This window comes from Stegodyphus dumicola, chromosome 7 (genome assembly GCF_044657685.1).
Source record: "Stegodyphus dumicola isolate Sdum_Otavi_A_Nest chromosome 7, ASM4465768v1".
Taxonomy (NCBI): Eukaryota; Metazoa; Arthropoda; class Arachnida; order Araneae; family Eresidae; genus Stegodyphus; species Stegodyphus dumicola.
In genome coordinates, this window is record NC_140774.1 from 47,649,190 (window position 1) to 47,670,912 (window position 21,723).

Here is a 21,723-nt window from a genome sequence, read left to right on the forward strand (position 1 = left end):
ATATGCTATGCAATGCACAGATATGGACCTGCTGAATGCCAGATGAACAAAATTAATTGCTCTGTAGCAGTGGCGGCTTGTAATAAGCACTGTGGAACTGCAGCACCCCCAATTTCCACTTATTATTTTTAATATTTAATATAGTGTGCACTTTAGTCTTTAATTCTTTCTTTATACTTTTACAATACATAATCCTTAAGCTTTATGTCAGTAGCCATCCCCCACTTTGTCAAAAAGGTATGAAAGTCTTTGGAACTGCGCACTTCACAGTTCCAGCGATGTTGTGTTTGGCTGTTCTGCGCAAGCGCATACAAAAAGCAGCACGCGAGCCGGGCAGAGAGAAGAACAGTCGCTCTTGCAGTGCCGAAATTCTGGCATGTTGTTCGAAAAAAGATTTCTTTTTACTCCGCATGTGTGGTATTTCTCCACAAGGTGTGGTATTCTGCGTGCGTGGTATTCCTCCACCTTCCACAAGGTGGAACTTCATCATACGGACCATAAACAGAGTTCATGAAAATTTTCAACCTTTTAAAAAATTGCCTTAGTGAAATTCAATCAACATCAAATGCAAAACAAATGCAAAACAATTCCTATTGCTTTTGCAATAGGAATTTTAAAATATCTAAATGATGATAATTTCAAGTTTTGGTTAGAGCTTTTTTATCAGATGCCTCATGTTGAAATAATATACAGTCAAAAGTCGTTAATTCGGACACCCATAATCCGGACCTCAAAGCTACAAACTTTCTGCGCATGCGTCGCGTTCACGCATGCGCACAGGCGTTTAAGAGTGCGCGCAAGACCTTTACGGCTGCGAATATGTTTGTGCACATGCGCGTTTAATGTGTAATGGAGTTATACGCTAAGCTAAAGTTATCTAATTCAGTTAATGTTGCAGATTGCGTTGTTCCTTAATCTTCGAATTGGATCCGGCTTATCATTTTTTGCAGACTGTTAGAGCAATTTTATAAAAGTAAGCTTGAACTTTCGATTATGTCAAATAGAATTTCCGATATATATTTACTACAAAGCGAAAGTATGTTTTGAAATCCGAAATCTGTTTATCAATTTCACGCTGCTCTGCGGCAGAAGGGGGGGGCAGAAACGTCATTATTAGATTATGATAGATTAGAAAGATTATGTCAAATAGAATTTCCGATATATATTTACTAATATGTAATTTGTATCTACAAAGCGAAAGTATGTTTTGAAATCCGAAATCTGTTTATCAATTTCACGCTGCGGATTGGAAGTTGATCTGTCAGCACTATCCTTATCTTCAGAGCAGATGTTTTTATTTTATTTGGCTTATAATTCCTTACTATGTATAGTATTTCATGTCTATGTACTCCTTTGATATGATTTAAATCAGGTTCCTCGTCATTATAATTCACTTCCGATAGTTAAGAAAGTGACCCAGAGGTTATTGAAAATGAAAACATTTCCATTGACAAATTAGTCGGTATTCTCAACACAGCAATTATAGGACTTGAACAGCGGAACTTTGTAACTAAACGAGAAATTATGTCTGTTTAATAGAATTAAAGAGAAAGTATTATCACATGAAACGAAGCAACTTACATTGAAATAAATGTTTAATAAAGTAAACAAATAAATATTAAGCTTTTTCTTTTTGTAAATTTTGATACCCTTTAGATCATAATTGTTCTTTATTTCATAAATTACGGTTTCATATTTTTAATTTTGTAATTTCTGCATGCCATCTTACCAGATTTAAACTGATGATCTATAATCCGGAAAAATCGATAATCCGGAATCGCCGAAGTCTCGACGAGTCCGGATTAACGACTTTTGACTGTAGAATCAAATGTAATTCAGAGAAATTAGTGTGCTTAAAATTAACGAATATACAACAAATTCCAAAACTGCTGTCTTAGAATTAAGAAACTCAAAGTACTGTGAGAATTTTCCAAAGACACCAATGGCAGAAGAATAGAAGGAAATGTTTGACTTTATACTATGTATTGATATAATGCAGAGATATTCTTCCACTAAATACTTAGCAGCTTCTAAATTGTTAAACAAGAAATGCTTCACTAGTTTTAGGAACGAACATTCTACAGAAGAAATAGTACTGACCACTGAAGCATATCCAATGATTGACAGCTTGAAACTGAACTAAAAATATTCTATTGTAGGTCTGATATCCATGAATACTATAAATTAAATGAGCTAAACGAAATTTATCTTCGAAAATAATCTATATGATTTTCTTAGTGGAATTACAAAACCAATAAAAATTCTCTTGAGAGTTCCCATGACTACATCAGAGCCAGAACGCTGCTTTTCAACATTGAAAAGAATGAAAACTGTTCTAAAAAGCACTAGAATTCGGAAATACTAAATGCGCTTGCATTGCTTTCAATAAAGAAAAATTTCCTCAGTTGTCATCCAGAGATCAAGGAGAAAATTATTGATTGTTTCGCGCAAAGTAAAACAAGAAGAATGGATTTCATTTTTAAATGAATAGACAAAGAGTGAACTGTAAAAATTTTGGTTAAAGTAATTAAGAAATGCTTAATTTTTTATTGTAAGATTTCCTGATGTTTCAAAATAAATTTTCTTTTTATACATGTTTGTTTCCTTTCAGACAATTTTAAAACAAAGGTTAAATTTTTTTGGAACAGCACCCCCACTAATTTTAGCCACGAGCCGCCACTGCTCTGTAGTCATATTTGGCAGAAAAGGAAGAATGGTATCAGCTGGTTTTTATTGGCTTGATGTTGGTTCATTAGTTCCTGTGCTGTGAAGCCTTAAGCTTATAAAGCAATAGCATATAATCCTGTCTTAGTGGTCACCTAGTGGCAACAATTTGGAATGGCCCTTATTTTCAACAAACAGTTCACTCATTCATAAAAGTGAAAGCCATAACCAAGTAGTTTGAGGAAATGGAAGTGAATAAACTTAATTGGCCAGCTCAAAACCCTCATCTCTATCTAAATCCAGCATCCCAGAGATGATTTAAAATGCCACCCTGAAAGATGAACCAAACTGTTCCAAAACCAATACAGTTTGTTTAACTGTAGAATTAAATAAAACAGTAACTGTAGAACATCTATCAAACTTAGTGACATATACACTGAAGTGATAAAAGTCATGGGATACCTCCTAATATTTTGTCGGTCCTCCTTTTGCCCAGCGAAGTGCAGCAACTTGATGTGACATGGACTCAACAAGTTGTTGGAAGTCCCCTGCAGGCATATTGAGCCATGCTGCCTCTATACAAGTCCATAATTGTGAAAGTGTTGACAGTGCAAGGTTTCGGGCACGAAATGACCTCTCGATGATGTCCCATAAAGGTTTGATGAGATTCATGTCGGGCGATCTAGATGGCCAGATCATTCGCTGGAATTGTCCAGAATGTTCTTCTAACCAATCGCGAACAATTGTGGCCCGGTGACATGGCACATTGTCATCCATAAAAATCCCATCGTTGTTTGAGTACGTGAAGTCCATTAATGGCCGTAAGTGATCTCCAAGTAGCTGAAGGTATCCATTTCCAGTCAATGATCAGTTCAGTTGTAGCAGAGGACCAAGTCCATGCCATGTAAAAACAACCCAGACCATTATGGAACCACCACCAGCTTGAACAGTGCCTTGTTGACAACTTGGGTCCATGGCTTTGTGGGGTCTGCGCCACACTTGAACCTTACCATCAGCTCTTACCAACTGAAATCGTGACTCATCTGACCAAGCCACGGTTTTCCATTCGTTTAGGGACCAACCGATATGCTCACGAGCCCACGAGAGTTGCTGCAGGTGATGTCGTGCTGTCAGTAAAGGCACTCGAGTCAGTCTTCTGCTGGCATAGCCCAAGGAAGACAAATTTCACTGCACTGTCCTATCGGACACATCCCACATTGATTTCTGCAGTTATTTGACGCAGTGTTACTTGTCTGTGAACATTGACAACTCTACGCAGACGTCGCTGGTCTTGCTCGTTAAGCGCAGGTGGTCGGCCACTGTGCTGTCCATGGTGGGATGTTATGCCTGAAATTAGATACTCTCGGCACACTCTTGACACTGTGGATCTCGGAATGTTGAATTCCCTTACGATATCCGAAATAGAATGACCCATGCGTCTAGTTCCAACTACCCTTCCACGTTCAAAGTCTTAATTCTCGTCGTGCGGCCATAATCACGTCAAAGCCTATTCACATGAATAACTTGAACACAAATGAAAGCCCTGCCAAAGCACTTCGCATTTATACATTTTCTATGCGATACTACTGCCATCTGTATATTTGCATATTGCTATCCCATGACTTTTGTCACTTCAGTGTATTACGATATGGCATATGCGATGATAGCAGGGACCATTAATCTACATCATATGAATTATAGTTGAACATTAATATATATCATATTGATTACAGTTAAGCAACTTTCTACAGGTGAGCAATCATTAATGGCAACATAACATTTATGACACAGCATTCAGTTTAACACCGAGTAAATACATTTCTTTGAACACTTATTTAAGGTACTTTAGGGCAGAAAATAAGTTAAACACCAAAGACAAATAAAATAGTCTCTATAATTAAGCAATATATTTTCTTAATTGCAGAGATGTCATTAGAACACATACCTTTTCATTTCTTATTTTACTCAAATATTCATCAAAATCATCCTTTATACTCTGTATAAAGAGAAAGACCAAAATTATTTTAACATATTTGAAAACTATACTAGTATAATAAAATACAAAAACATTCATTGGTTATTTTGAATACTGTATTTTATAATATACTATTCAACATTGGAATTTCAGAACTAAAAAGGAAAGATTATAGAGATTTGAAACTCGCAAGTTAGTCATATGCAAATGATCCAAATTGAAAATGCATCCAACATAGGAGGGACTACATGTGCTTACACACAATAACATTATCAATGAGATTATTAATCATTATTTCAGAATGTTTTTCCCGTGCAAGTATTTAGGCATATAAAACATCGACAGCTGTTAGAGAATGAACAGTTATGCCTCTTGTCACAGCCTATCAAATTTATCCCAGATGTGCTTGATGAGAGAAATCCATAGATGTGATAAAACTTGATAGTCTGGTAGTAGGAAGTATAGTAGAAACTTGGCAGTAGGACGTGAAGTCATGCAGATTATTCTTAACACCATGAACAACATGCAGTTAACATTATGTTAAAATATAGCTACTGGAGTATCCTGTAAGTATTGTTATATGAATGACTATGATCAAATTAACATAATGTTAAGCTGTTGGTACACCAATAAAGAAGATTAGAAGTGTCAACCCACTGTTTATTTATGCAGTCATTATTATTTCAGAAACAGGATTAGTATCAATAGCTAAATTTATATAATTACTTATTTTAGTCTATGTTTTCATAAACCTCCATTCATTAAGATCATATCTACATCATTAAAGATTCAAAGCAAAAAAAACAAAATATTTTAAATTATAAGCTAATATATAGCAGGAGACAAAAAATATGATCGGATGATGACAGTCATGCCACTTGGAGGATTAAGAAGGTATGTATAATTTAAAAGAAATCTAAATATTGTTATAATTAAAAGGGGAAAACGAAACAAATGTTAACTGAAAGACTTTTTTTAGCTGATTGATAAGTGAGTGATACTTTTTTTTTTAAGCTAGTGAGTTTTGACTGGAGAAATGACTGATGAAGCCCTTTAAAAATTTTGTGGTAAGGGGTGCACAATTTTTTATTCTTCTCATAAAGTATCATTTTCCCTCTTCATCTGGTCAGTCGAAAACCAGATAATTCCTGTGCCTTTGTGCTTTTTTTTAACAATTTGTTTAACCACTTGCAGTAAAAAGATGTGCCACACATGTCGAGATGCTTTTGTCTCAAACCACGTGCAAAAATGAAAATAACATGGTGCACACGTCGCCTAACAACGAAAATATTTATTTCTCGAGTTACAGCTTTGGATTGCACTCGCAGCCGCAGAACTGCGTAAATGAGACACTTTACCGCTTGTTATACTGTAGCGCATGGCACCGCAACCGTGAAGTTTAGTCGTAGCGCAAGTGGATAACTAAGTTAAAAGCACTTTTTCTTCTTTTTCTTTTGTCGAGTAGTGTTATAAGATCCCCCAATTCTTCATCCAGCACGTCTCAATTAATTCTAACTTCATCCTCTTCCACACCTGAATTTTTTTTCCCCCACTAGTCATTTTTACATTACGTACAATTTCTTTGGCTTCATTTTCAGTCAATGGAAATCTTTTAAAACTGTCAATAACTTCTGGCCAGAGCCGATGCCAGCAAATATTGAGTATTAATGAATGTTGAACCATATATGTAAGAATCAAGTATAAATACAGTGTGTAAATAAAATTCTAACATTGGAAAAATAAAAGAGAAACAAGTAAGACAATGTGTATATTTAAAACTACGTTCTGTAAAGTTGCAATCAACAAGGGTACCTCTAGTGTTGCATCATTATAAATCTTTCAGCCAGGCTTTTCTTTACCAGAGAATAAGATTTTTTAATGTTTCAGTTTCTCATAATTATAAATTGCATATGAGCTTTAAGTTCAATTTGACATTTTTCTTCAGTTCATGAGTCATCATACTATAAAGCAAGCATGAAACTCCCATGTTAAAAATCTTGTGCCTTCTGACATTGGATGAAAAAAAACACAAAACAATATTTGGTACTATTCCGTTTTGAGGACAGTAAAAAAATTGCAGCAAAAATGCATGCACAAAAGCGCCGAATCTAGCAAACGTGCCCATTTAACAGCATGCCAAATCTAGAGTATGCGCTGATTTCTGCGCAAGTTTATATAGTTCTATTTTTCTTAAGACGACATTGAAATACTAGTTTAATTTTTAGATCCTTTTTTGATTTTAAATCATTGTTTGATATCCTATGGATTTAACAATTTGGAAATTGCCCATGACGAAAAGTCTGCAATAGAATTTTGGGTAAAGTGCGGAATCACCCACTGCTTCACGTGTTTTTAAGAATGGCATATACTCTGTATCCATGCACACATCAACCTATTCTCACTTAAAAAAAATCCCAGAATTGCACAAAAATGGCACTGTGCACACCCAACTTTATCTATGTACACATCGACCTATTTTCACTTAAAAAATAAAAGAAAATTGACAAAAATCCAATTGCCATTTACCCTTGTAAAAAGTGGCAAACAAATAAGTAGGTGATTCTGCACTTTACCAAGAATATTTAAAAAAAAAAAAAAAAAAAAAAAAAAAAAAAAAAAAAAAAAGGCATCATTCATTATAGAAAATTATGTTTGAACAACCAACGAGATGAAATTATGCTTTAGCGATACCTCGGTAGCGAAAGATGCGATGCAGACATCCATTCAATTATGTTTAGCAATTTTTATATAAATAATAATGATTTGAAAATTTACTCTTATGCTTCCATTCAGTCATGTTTAGCCTTTTTTATATAAATTATAATAAAAAAGTATTATATGAAATTAACCTTTCATCTAAATTAAAACATCAATCTTAGATAGTTATTTACTATTATACTTCCTTTCTTGTGTTAGGGTTGCCGCAATTATTTTTGGCAGCACTGGCATCAACAATAGTTTAGCGATTTTTTACGGCCGTCAAAACCGAATAGTACCCAATATTTGAATAAATAGGTTTTTCTTTTTATTCCGCAGCCATTTGATAAATTATATTTGAGCATTAAAATTATCTGCAACTTTTTTTTTTTTACCCAAATGGCCTATAGTCTCAAAATGCTATTTTGTGTTCATTCTTTCAACACCTTTCTCTTTTCATTCGAGTCTGTTGCCATTCAGCAAAATATAAGATATTTATCTTTCAAATTTAATATCTCTTACTAAACTAAGCTATTGAAAAGGAATAGATGCAGTTCTTAAAAATATTTTTTTGCTTTTTAATCTAACTGATTTAAATTAAAAATTCATTTAATTCATGATACGTATATCTAATTAAAAACACCATTTTTGTAAAATTATGTTACATATTTCTTCCCTATTTAGTCGAAATGCATATTCATCTAGTATCTTATAAAATGTTTTGCTATTCTACTACGCCATCTCTATTGATAATCTCTGCTGATAAACCATATTAAATTTTCAAAAAGCCCATCTGAACAAACATAAAAATCTAAACCTGTCCAGATTTTTTTTTAATGCTTAACTAAAAAGGTTCATTTATAGTATAGGCCCTTTTTCAAAAGTGAAGTCTTCCTTTTCATCTTCAAATTCAGTTACCTTAGCATTTGGAAAGACAGTCATGCCTTTCCAAATGCTATTTTTTGGAAAGACAGTCATGCCTTTCCAAATGCTGAATAGTTAACTGAACTTCGTATTTTTTCATCATTAGGAAAGTTAAAAGAAGTATTTGAGTGGAATAAGGATGAAGGACTGATTGGTTCAAAATAAAATACTTAGTTTACAAGAATGACATAAAATTTGTGGTGCATAAAGCATTGTCATCAGCAAATTTGCTATTTACTTGGCTTCAACTCTGGTGAATTTAAGAGACAAAAGAAGTACAGAAATAGTATCAAGATCCTTACCCAGTGTTTTCACAGTGCATTAAAATTATTTGCAAACCATAGCTTTCAGATCAGGGTAAAAACTAAATGTAAATTTATATTTGTTCCATTACCAGTTGCTATTTCTTACAATAAAACTTTTATCGACATGATGCCCCTTCACAATACAGTACAAAGTCTTTAATCCGGACGTCCATAATCCGGATGATCTATAATCTGGACCTCAAAGCTACAAACCTGCGCATGCATAGCATTTACGCATGCATATAATACCTTTACACATGCGCATAATACGTTTACATATGCGCATTTAATGTACAACAGACGGTATAAGCTACGCTAAAATCATCTAATTATCTATTTCAGTTAATGTTGCAGATTGCGTTGTTGCTTAATTTTCTAATTGCATCTGGCTTATTATTTTTTGCAGACTGTTAGAGCAATTTTTATAAAAAGTAAGCTTGAACTTTTGATTATGTCAAAAAGAGTTTCCGATGTCCATCCAACAAAAAGTGGAATTGCTGCAAAAAATGGATAAAGGCACGAAGAAAGTGAGAGAGGTTAGTGAAAATGAAAAAATTTTGCTTGACAAGTTAGTCAGTATTCTCGACACAGCAATTACAGGACTTGAACAGCGGAACTTAGTAACTGAACAAGAAATTATGCCTGTTTATAGAATTAAAGAGAAAGTATTAGCACATAAAAGGAAGCAACTTGAACAACTTACATTGAAAGAAATGTTTAATGAAGTAAACAAATAAATATTAAGCTTTTTTTGTAAATTTTGATAACCTTTAGATCATAATTGCTCTTTATTTCATAAATTAGTTTCATATTTTTAATTTTATAATTTCTGGATGCCATCTTACCAGATTTAAATTGATGATCTATAATACGGAAAAACCCCTAATTGCTGAAGTCCCGACGAATCCGAATTAAAGACTTTGTACTGTATTGCTAACAAGCTGCCATTTTTAAAAGTATGTTTGCCTTTGATGCAATAGATGGTGCATGTGTTTCTGTGACCTCTTTTTTTTTTTTTTTTTTTTTTTTTTTAAGGCTCAAAATCTTGAAAAAATATTCCTCACCAAGAGCATAACTAACAAGTATCAATTTATTTTATGTTGGTTAAACACTGTCAGTAAATGTTCGTATCATAATTTCTTGCACAAAACCAATGGCACAGTAAAACAACAAAAGATCAAAGCTACTTAGAAAAATGCACGGATTAAAAAGTACGTTAAATACTCTATGTACAGCTACAACACAGTTTAGGCTTGATAAAAATGAGAGTAAAAGCAGATTAAATTTACAATAAAAGTCAGTATCATTAAAAACTGGAACAACTTATAATGAGGTTGTCTTCCTATTAAATTTCCTAAATCCAGATAGAAAGAATTAAAATTCTTTAGGCAAAAACATTTAAAACAATGTCTTCGACTTTCAGAAGATGCAGAATCAATCAACAGAGACCATTTCTGAAATAAGTTAAGAGTACTTTTTCCCTTCTACTTAGCATAGACTGTCAACACTCGATAGTGCTTTTAACACTTCTATCTTATAGTTTCCTTGATCATCCCAATGCATCTGCCATTTATTGAGAATTTTGCATTTGATCAATGACCTGATATCTGCGAGTGGGACCTGAAGGTTGGACATTGTAGTAACAGTCTTAGCTTGTACTGTCTTAGTAATACCCACTACTTCATTCTCTTTTATGCTAGCCTGGCCAGAGATCCAGGATTAGAGAATATGATTAAGCTTCAGAATTCTATAATAATGAGATGTGAACAATAAGCAAGATCTTTTTAATGATGTTATTGTGCTCAATCTTATTTTAGAAAGGAAAATTATTAATAATAAACTTAATTTTTAAACTGTACATGCAACCAGATTTTAATTCTAAGTACACTGCTATAAAAAATTACCTCAAATATATTACATAAACATTTTTCAAAATTTCAATTTAAATCTTGAAATTGCTTACATCAGAAAATCATTACATTAAAATTATACATGTCACATTTGTTTAAAAATAAAACAGTTCTCAGTATATTCCAGAATATTAAACAAAAATGTTCTCAATACATTCGAGCATAATGAATTTAACAACCATGTCAGAAAATGCATAACGCACAAGTTAATATTAGCTTAACATAAATTTGCAAATAGCTTTTTAATAAACCAAAAAGTTCTTTTCGTATAATAAAAGCACAGTTTTCTAAATAAATGCGTATTTAAAAATGTATACCGAGTAAAATTAACAGATGAAACATTCCAGATAAATAAAAAAATTTTAAACACATCAGTTCAATATAGTTAACTACATATACAGTTCAATATACATCAAATAACAGTATATAACCTACATACAAAAAATATTAGCAAACAAAAGATACCTACTGTTTCATATGCTGATCTATTTCTATCCATGTATTCAGCACAACATTCTCGCAGTTTAACATGGTGAATTTGAGTATAAAATAGCTAGAACATTAATTTACATAAAATTATAAAATTCATAGTTATAACTGAACATTACAACAAATTTCTAAATATTAAACCGTTTCAAATATCTAAATATCAGTTGATGACTATGGGAAAATACAATTTAATATAAAAAGATGGCATAAGAAATGTCATTCTTTCTTATCATATAACAAAACAACAAAATCTCATGAATACCCAACTTTCAGTATAGTCTTTTGCTTAATTTATAACACTTATTCAAGAAAAGTCGCGCTTATAAAGAACAGAACCGTTATTTTCGTCTGCTCTGCCAGACGGACAAATTAGACAGATGCTTATTTTGAACGTGTTAAATCTTTCTGCCCGACAGTTAAATATTGAGAAACAAAGAAGAATGGTCAATTTTATTTCAAAGTAACAGTCATTTCGTAGCATTTAAATTTAAAAATGGAAAAGCTAAAAGAAATTAAGAATAAAAAAAATTATGCGCTTGAGCTAGATACAGAAAATGAAAGAGAAGTGCAAGTAATCTAAAAATTAATGTTTTATAATGTAACAATAAAAAACGTATCGTAAATTAAAGACGTTTGTGTGCTTTATCACCTAAATATGTTGCTCTCTGATGTGCTATGAGATAAGAAAAAAGTAAAACCGTTGTTCCCGATACGATTTCACGCGCTCCCGTGTTCAGCTTGTTTTTTTCTTATGAAGAGTGGATTATTCGGGATCCGATTAGTGTTTTGTGTTATTCAGTGTGTTTCTACTGTAATTCTGGTTTTAATTACTGTGGATTAATACGTTTTTGACCGTGTTTTGTGCTATGGTGTGCGTTGTGGGTGTTAGGCCTAACACGTGCTAGTGTCAGCAATGGATCCGAAGGATTACCCGCCGCTTCCTCCGCCCGAGGTTGTGAACGTTAGTAAAGAAAATCTCTCTGGTTTACCCGAGGAGATATGTGCGTATGCAGACAAGGTGTTAGGAAAAGGTTGGAGTCAGCTATTAAACAAGGATTGTTACGATGCGGAGGATTATCAACTCGCGCTTCAGCAAGTTCTGCTTCTGAATGTTGCAGTTCATGTAGATGAGCAGTTAACGGAAGATGATCTCAATACATTATCCAGTGAGGAGGATAAGCAAAAACGTCTGGATATACACCAAAAAAGGAGTGGAATAGCCAAAAGACTGGCTTTGTTATTTCAGGGTAAGTGCGACGTTTTTAGTGCCCAAAATCCTAGTATTGTAAATTTATCTTTTGATAAGTTGAATGTGAATGTTGTTAAGCATGTCCCTAAGATGCAGGTTATATCTACTGTTACTTCTGTTAACTGTAATGATACTATATCAAGTGTAAAAAAATGTTAGTGATAAATCTGGTGCAACTGCACAAACTCCTAGCGGAGAAAAAACAAAAATTTTGCTTAAACGGCCTTCGAAAAAAGGAAAAAGATGTGTTAGCGAAATTCAGGATTCAGAGGGCTTTACACAGCCGCGTAATACGGCTTGGCCTGCTAAATTAGTCAAAGCTAATGCAGAAATTAATGTTAGCAATAAATTTGATAAGCTAGGTGAAAATGCTAATGCAGATAATACTGCCACTAATAATGATATGGAAGTTAGTGAAGAGAATGAGGTTATTGAAATGCAACAACCGAAGGTGAAACCGATAATGGTGAAGCCTCCAATTAAATTTTCGGATTTCTCTAAAAAATTGAGGGCTGAAACTAATTTAGACTTTTCAGCTAAAGTTACTGGCGAGTTTTTAAAAGTTTTTCCGAAAACGGAAAATGATCACCGTCAGATAACAAAATATTTGGATGAAAAAAGTGTAGATCATTATTTAATTACCAGAAAGATAGATAGGCCCATCAAAATAGTTATAAGAGGTTTACCTATCGATTGCCCCTCAGATGACATTTTTGAGGAGCTGATTAATTTAAAGTATAAACCTCGAAAAGTTACCCAAATGCACAGAACCAAATCTAAGGCTCCTATGCCTTTGTTTCAGGTTCATTTAGAGAATGTACCAGAGGTGCAATCTATTTATGATGTTAAAAAACTACTATGTTTCTTTGTTGAAATACATCCTTATAAAGTGCGTGGAAATGTTGTGCAGTGTCACAACTGCCAACACTTCCACCACAGTAGTGAAAATTGCAAACTACAACCAAGATGTGTGAAATGTGCGGGTGCACATCGTACTGATAAATGTAATGTTAAAAAATTAGACTCTCCTATTTGTTGTAATTGCCTGCAAGAAGGACACACCGCCAATTATCGCGGATGTCCGAAATTTCCCCGACGTGTAGTCGGAAATAAAACTGTGAATAAGAGTGCAAACTCAGAAAATGTAAATAATGGTGTTAAAATGCCTAGCACTTCTAATGCAAATTTGAGTTATTCTGCTGTTGCCTCCGGGCGCAGTTATGCTAGTGTAGCCAAGGGTGACGTTCAAAGATCTGTAAATACTGTTAACAATTTTAATGTTGATATGCATAAACAGACTGTCAGCAGTGGTGGTGCTGCTAGTGCTACTGTTGGTTCGGGTATGTTTATGGACTTTCTCAAAATAATCAAAGAGGTGTGTGATGTTTTTAAAGGCACTACAGTTATGAATGTTTTTCAAAAAATCTCGGCAGCGATGCCTGAATTCCGGGCTGCGGAGCATTCAATCGATAAGTTGTTTATATTATTTAATATTTTTGACAGTGTTTTTTCCAATGTTGAATAATTATGTATAGTGTAAACAATAGGTACTTAAGTATTATTACTTGGAACGCAAATGGTTTGTTCCGTAAGATTAATGAATTGCGGGATTTTGCAAGTGAGCACAGTCCCGACTTATTTTTCCTACAAGAACACAAGCTTGACCCTAAAATACCATTGTGTGTGGCAAATTACTATACCTACAAGTCGCACAGAAGTACTACCGCTCCTCGCCCACGTGGAGGTGGCACTGCACTTCTTGTCAAACGCTGCATTCCCCATTATCACGTGAACATTCCACAGCTCTCAGCCGTAGAGGCCACAGCTATCTGCATCACAACAGACACTAACACTCCATACACTTTTGTCTCCACCTACATTCCTCCCATGAGACCTGTGGCTGTCGTTCAGGCAGACCTTGAAATTCTACTCACACTTGGTACACATGTTATTATTGGTGGAGACTTGAACGCAAGACACCGCGCATGGAACTGCTACACTTCTAATGCAACAGGCAGACTGATTTATTCCTTGGCCGCATCGGCACGGTTTAAATTGGCAGTTCCAAGTACCCCAACACGGTATGCTGCTGGGTCCACCGCAATTATTGATTTTTTCCTGTTGCGGAACACCAGTTCTCCACTGGATATTTACGTACTGGACGAACTTTCAAGTAATCACAATCCTGTTAGGATTATTCTGGACCTCAGCAGATATACTACATCAGACACCAGGGCCTTTCGTACAGACTGGCAGGTCTTTGCCAAAGCCCTCTCCAACACCCAGTACACTTTACCCACGATACACAAGGGGAGTGACATTGATAGTTTGGTCAAGGATCTCACTGAAAATAAACAAAATGCTTATGCGAAAGCACAAGTTGAAGTTAAACCTGGTATGAAACACAAGCCTCAAGAGCTCAGATTATTGATTAAAGAGAGAAATGCTGCAAGACGAGCGTATCAACGTATCAGACACCGTGATGACAAAAGGAACTTCAATCGCCTGTGCGAAGCGGTCAAGTTTCTTACAAATAAACTCTCACAAGATCGCTGGACTAACTACCTCAGATCTCTTTCTGCAGAGGATAACTCCTTATGGAAAGCAGTGAAGAGGTACAAAAAATGCTATAACGCCATTCCGCCCCTTCACGGCCCTCAACGGATCCATTACACAGGAACTGAGAAAGCAGAACTTTTAGCTCAGCATCTGGAATCTCAGTTCTGCATTAACAACATTTCAGACTCAGACACTGAACAGCTTATTGCTGACTTCTACTCCAATTTTACCACACAGCCATGCACAGACAACATTATATCAGCCATGCCATCGGAGGTCTGTCTCTATATCATGCGAATTGCGAAAAGGAAGAGCCCTGGAGTAGACGGGGGTCACAAATGAGATGATCAAGCACTTCCCTGTCAAGATAATACTCTACTTCACCAAGTTAGTGAATATCATACTACGATGGCAGTACTTCCCAACTTGTTGGAAAACTGCCAAGATTGTCCCTCTGCTAAAGCCCAACAAGCCTGCGACTGCTCCTGAGAGTTACCGACCAATCAGTTTGCTAAGCTCAATTAGCAAAATCGTGGAAGCAGTTATTCTACATAGACTAAACATCTTCCTGGATGAGCAGAAGATCCTCATACCCTATCAGTTTGGGTTCAGGCGTAAGCACTCGACAACGCATCAACTCTACAGAGTTGTTGAATTAATAAGCAGTGGGATGCAACAACATCGTGTCACTGGTGGACTTTTCTTAGATGTCGCCAAAGCCTTCGATACAGTATGGCTGGATGCCCTCATATACAAATTACACAACCTGGGACTCCCAGGCTACATCACAAACATAATTAAATCCTACCTAACCGGTAGACACTTTGTCGTTCATGTTTCTGGTTCATTATCCCCAAACCGGCCTATACGGGCTGGTGTTCCACAGGGATCCCTTCTGGGCCCTACCCTATTCAATATTTACGTGAACGACATCCCCACTACACACAACACAACACTAGCCATGTATGCAGACGACACAGCGATCCTAACTCAAAGTGCATTTGTTAGCTCAGCAATACAACAGCTACAACACCACATCCATTCGCTAGAGACTTGGCTGACCAAATGGAAAGTCAAAGTGAATGTCGACAAGACACATGCCATACTGTTTACTACTAAGAAGAATTTCCCGACTCACCTGCAAATGTATGGTGTGGACATTCCCTGGGTCAAGCAGGTCCCTTATCTTGGGGTGATCCTCAGTAAATCTCTTACATGGAACCCACACGTTACACATATTCTCAGGAAGTTTCGAGCTAGTAAAGCTTCACTCTTCCCCTTAATTGCTCGAAACAGTGTTCTATCTATTGATAATAAGTTGCTCATTTACAAAACCATGTTGCGTCCAATTCTTAGTTATGCATGCCCCGTCTGGGCATACTCGTGCAAAAGTTTGAGAAGGCAGTTACAAGCTGCCCAAAACGGGGTATTGCGTGTGATATGTAATGCCCCCTGGTACATTCGGTATAGCCAAATTCGTAAAGAGTTAAGAATAGAGGATCTTTGTGATTTTTATTGCCGCCTATCTAGGGCATTTTATGATAAACAGGAACTTCTGGACAATCCTGTGGTTGTTAACTATTGTTATGATACTAGGGACCCCAATTTCAGGAAACGCCCAAGGGCGATCCTAAATGTTAGTAATGTGTAATTTTGTATGTGTTATGCAAATTGTTGCTCAGATTCTTTATTGTATATTGTTCTTTTTTCCTCCTGATTGCTTTTTGTTTTTACTAGTGGCACTAAGGCGTCGCACTTCGTATTTTGTTTCTCTTGTGTGTACATGTATTCTTCTGTGAAATAGTTGTTAAAAAAATAGTTAATTATGTATGGATTAGTAATTAGGTACTTAAGGAAAAAAATTTGTATTTAACTATTAGCAATTATGAATTTAAACTCTTGCTCATTTAATTATTTAGCACATTCAGTTATATTTCTCATAATTCGAAACTTTTATCATGTTATTCGATGAGGGGTAGGGCTATGGCGCCCAGGCACCCTGGTGGTTAAGCACCGCAGTTCAACTACTGATGTCTATTGTAAATATGTAATGTACTGAGTGAGTTGTGGAAATACTGATGTAAAGCCTAACGACAAGCTAGGGAATGTAGGAACTGAGTAACTTCGACCTAGTAATAGTATTTCTGAATACATTTTTTCTATTTGAAAAAAGAGAAATAAGGCTAAAAATCCTCTAAAACGGTTTTGTTGGTTTATTTAATTATGGCAAAGCACACTAGGGCTATCTGCCTAAGGGGAGGGATGCCTTCGTGGAAGACTTTCTAAGGGAAACTGGATCGTATACACGTTACACATGGGGAAAACCACGAAAACGACCATGAAGCCAGCCCGTTCGCGGGATTCGAACCTCGGATCGAACTACCAGTGTTCAGCGACTTTACCGCTCGGCCGCTGGTGGGTCCCTCTAAAAAGGTTGACTGGAGCTCTGAAAAGTCTTCATTATTCCTAGAATCCAGAAATCGGAGAACCATTCTCAGGAATCTGGACTGCTAGAGATGTTGAAAAATCGCGAGATTTACAGTAACAGGGCTCTCAAATACAATCGCTAAACTATAAAATTATTGAGATACACGCGAACGGACTGGCGGAATGGTGTCCTTTTCATTCTAACGTCAATGCAAGTCAGTCTTAAAATATCCTGCACGAAGGCATCTAATAATTCAGAATAGATAGAAGAATGAAGAAATAGAATATAACATTTGAAAATGAAATTCTTGTTAGTAATCTATGATGATTGGGGAAAAATAAGATTAGTTTTAGAAAAAATCCCGTTGAATTCATGTTAAAAGAAGATTAAACCCTGGTTCTGAAAGCCAGGAATAATGCAAAAAACATTAGAAAAATTTTTTAGTAATTTTAAAAATCTGATATACGAGGGTTAGCCAAAAAGTTAGTTGCACTACTTAAGAAAGCAAAACAGTATAGGAATTTTACAATAATCGTATTTGTATCTTAAAATTCTATTCAAAATGTACTTTTCAACGTAATTACCTCCGTTACTTAATTATTTGTTGAGGCGTGGTGCAGGTTTTTGAACGCCTTCTACAAAGAAATCCCGCCCAATGCCCGATAACCATTCTTGGCTTGCAGCTTTTATCTCGTCCTCCGAAAGGTACCGTAGCTTTAAAAGTTCTGCTTTTATAGGATCAAAACCATGGAATTCACATGGTGCAAGGTCTGCGCTATAAGGAAGGTGATCTCACACTTCTCACCTAAACCATTTCAGAAGGTCGCACGTTTGTTTTGCTGCATGGTGTCTTGCATTGTCATGAAGGAGCACAATGCCTTTCAACAGTTTACCTGGCCGTCGATTTTTAAGTGATTGTCTCAATCATTTTAGTGTTTCACAGTATAAAGATGCATTAATTGTGGCACCCTTCCTCATTACTCTGTAGGCTCTAAACCTTCTCTATCGAAGAACAACGTCAGCATTACCTTTCCCGCAGATGGAACAGCTCGACAGTTTTTTTGAGTCGGGAAACAGGAATGTTCCTACTCGAGGCCGCTGAATTCCGTTTCAGATGAGAAATAAAGACTCATCTCTAGTAAAAATTTTGTCCCAAAACTCATTTCCTTCATTTTGGTAACGTTGCAGAAATTTCAACGCACTTTGAAAACGCTTCCCTTTATATTGCTCCGTCAGTAGACGAGGCATCCATCGAGCACAAACTTTATGAAATTGAAGTTGATTGGCAATAACTTCATGCACATTTCCACGAGAACTATCCAATTCATTAGAGATGTCGTCTATTGTTATGAGTCTGTTTGCAAGAATGCATTCCATTCACGTGAGCAGCAATTTCAGAAGTCGTGGCAGGTGATGGTCTTCCCTCCCGCTCAGCGTCGTCAATACCTGTACTTCCGTTCTCAAACTTGTCGCACCATTTCAAGATAGCTTGAGGTGACATTGCATTTCCACCACAAACTCCATACAATTGCCGATAAATTTCACAGTAGTTACACCTTTTCGCCAGCAAAAAAACAATCACTGCACGCATTTCTAATTTGAACGCCATTTGCAGCTGCCCAGACATGTTTACGACTGATTATGAAATTAAATTCTTTCATGAAAGCCGCTAGGTCACACAGTACAGCTAAATGTCTGAAGTGCTGCCAGACAGTTTCATGAAAAAAAGCCTTTGACAAAAAATTTTTACGAAAAGATGGAATCCACTTTCTGACTGACCTACGTAATCATAACTATACTACCATTTTTATGGCGTGATTTTACGCTCAAGGGATGAGAGATTTTATTTTGAAGTACAAGTTCAATATAAAAGAAGAAAATTTACTCCCAGATTTTGTGTTTGTTCTTTAGTTTCTCTATCAGAAAACATCTTAAGTTCCAAACCAAATCGCAGAAAAAAATTTTTTTTTTTTTTGGAAGAAAATCGTATCTGCTCTGAAAAATAGTAAAAAAATTACAAAAAGAATATTTTACAGCGTTGTATCTCCCTAAAACTGCATGGATAGTAGTTACAGAAAACAAATAAAAATTGCTTCTGTCAAGCTAGTTTTCAGGTGCAGAACATTATATTAGAGCCACAACAGGAAGAGCAGTGAAACCGTTAAGAGCTTTGATAGCTCTACCTAGATCAAATCCCGTTAAGAGGGTTAGTTTCATGGAAGTGTTCGGGGTTTTGTCCACGTGTAACGTGACTACGGAACCATTTTCCTTTAGAAAGTCCTCCATAAAGGCATGGCTCCCTTTAGGCGAGGTAGCACTAGTTTTTTTGCCATAATCTGTACTATCACCCACACCCAATCCCATGTTTAGTGAGAGCCAATATTGTTACAAATGCTATTAAGATGTTAAAAATGAGTTTTGAAAGCATGAAAATGAAGAAAATTGTCTTTAATGCAGACGAAAAGTTATATTAAAAACGATCTAATGTGTATAAAAATTATCAATGGTAGTTATTTTTGTGAAGAAATAAATATTAATTTCCATAACAAATAGAGCTAAATATTTATTACATTTTATTTTAGAATAATATATTTCATTGTCAATTCTTATGTGATAACAATGTGAACAACTTATACCCTATAATTGTTTCCTGAAACTACACTTATGTCCATAAATTAAGGATAATTCGGAGTCACGCGGAAATCGAACTCTAAAATAAATATATCACCTGTAAAATCACTACATACATCTTTAAGAATCATACGCAAATTTCAGGAAGTAACCAGATGACACCGATGGTACGTCACACTGACGAGAGTGTAAGAGAGTGATACATAAGGAATACAGGCAAAGAAGTAAAATTGTTCGCAGGCGCTTTATAAGCATTTCAGTGCAATAACCGAATAGTTATGACACAAAGGACGCATTTGGATGATTTTTTACGTGGCAGAATTATCGTCTGGAATGTGGACGTATCCAACTGGAAGTATCAGACGAACTTGGAATTGCCCAAAGTGTCATCTCCAGGCTTTGGCAACGATTCCAAGATCATGGTAATGTGAGTAGGCGTTACAGCACAGGTCGCCTCAGAGTTACAACGCCGAATGAGGACCGGTATTTGGCAGTTACTGCCAAAAGAAACAGGCGGAGCACAGACTCAGACCTGTCTCGTCAGCTCTCTTCAGCCACTGGTACGGCAATTTCAGACCGTGTACAGACGCTTAGGGCAGATTGGTCAATATGCTCGTAGACCTGTCAGATGCGTTCCACTTACTGCAACTCACTGTCGCCTGCGGTTAGCCTGGAGTAGAGAGCATGCATTGTGGACACCGCAACAGTGGGCTTGTGTGATGTTTTCCGACGAGTCCCGGTTTAGCTTGCAATCTGATTCTCGCCGAACATTCATATGGAGAGCTTCAGGTACCCGTTACCACCAAGAAAACATCATTGAACGACACCGTTACGGTAGTGCAGGAGTGCTCGTTTGGGGTGGAATTATTCTGGGTTCCAGAACTGACCTGCATGTTCAAATTGTAACCATGACAAGACAAATCTATCCGGACGTCATTCTGGAACAACATGTACGTTTGTTTCTGGGCACCATGGGCGCACAATTTGTGTTTATAGATTACAACGCCCGTCCTCACCGTGCAAACATCGTAAACATCGTCATGGTATTTGGGCAAATAACTACGGAGCATTGTTTCGGGAAAAAAGAATTTTCTCCAACTTCTGTGATTGAATTTAATAAAAAGGGGGATTGAAAGCAACTGTATTTCATTCATCATTGACGAAATCGTAGGGTAAATAAAATATATAAAAAATTTAAATTACACGATTTTATTGAAATACGCTAATTTTTTTAAACTAATATATTTTGTAAAACATGAAACCTTTTTTATGCAATTTTATAGTCGTTAACAACTCACACAAGAGCGAAATGGGAAAAAAAAAAAAAAAAGACTTTTGAGAAACTGCTAAAATTCAATAAATTATGAGACAAACACCACAAAATGCTGTTTGAAAGATTATCTTTTGACTTATTAAAAGATGTAAAATTTCAGATATTTTGATCACAAAACAGGAAAATGTGAGAAACTTTTTTTTTTAAATCTGCACCTAATAAAAAGAGTGCTATAAAATATTGCTTTGTTATTACAAACAAGTGCATGTGAAAAATTTTAAGAAAATCCACTCGGTGGAAAAAAAAGACTAAAATTTAATTTGAAAACTTGACATAAACGAACAAATAGGCAAACCAAAAACAAAGATCAATAAAAAAACGTGTGAAATTGTTTAACTGAATATGGTAAAAAGCAGAAAGACGACCTGCTTAAGGGAAAAGGATGTCTTCACGGAAGGCTTTTTAAGAGAACTGCCGAATATTTATTCTATACGTGGAAAAAACCACGAAAACACCCATGCAACTAATACGTTCGCTGAGGTACGAACTTATGTTGAAGTGTCAATGTTATAGCAGTTTTATCCATTCGAATACTTGCCGCGGCCGAGCAGTAAAACCG

At 35.7% G+C, this 21,723-nt stretch overlaps 1 protein-coding gene across 4 annotated transcripts in view; it reads right to left on the bottom strand.

Moving 5' to 3' along the window:
- Positions 1-21,723, bottom strand: part of LOC118194004 (uncharacterized) — a 114,916-nt gene that overhangs the window by 88,526 nt on the left and 4,667 nt on the right. For 2 of the 4 annotated variants that reach the window (XM_035365176.2, XM_085820156.1), the window contains exons 2-3: positions 10,945-11,028; positions 4,610-4,660 (exon numbers count right to left, since the gene is read on the bottom strand). In XM_035365176.2, the coding sequence (XP_035221067.2) occupies positions 4,610-4,660; positions 10,945-11,028 (135 nt within the window). Of the gene's footprint in view, positions 1-4,609; positions 4,661-10,944; positions 11,029-11,226; positions 11,354-21,723 lie in introns of those variants that run through there. The other 2 variants (XM_035365177.2, XM_035365179.2) reach the window with 2 other exon arrangements.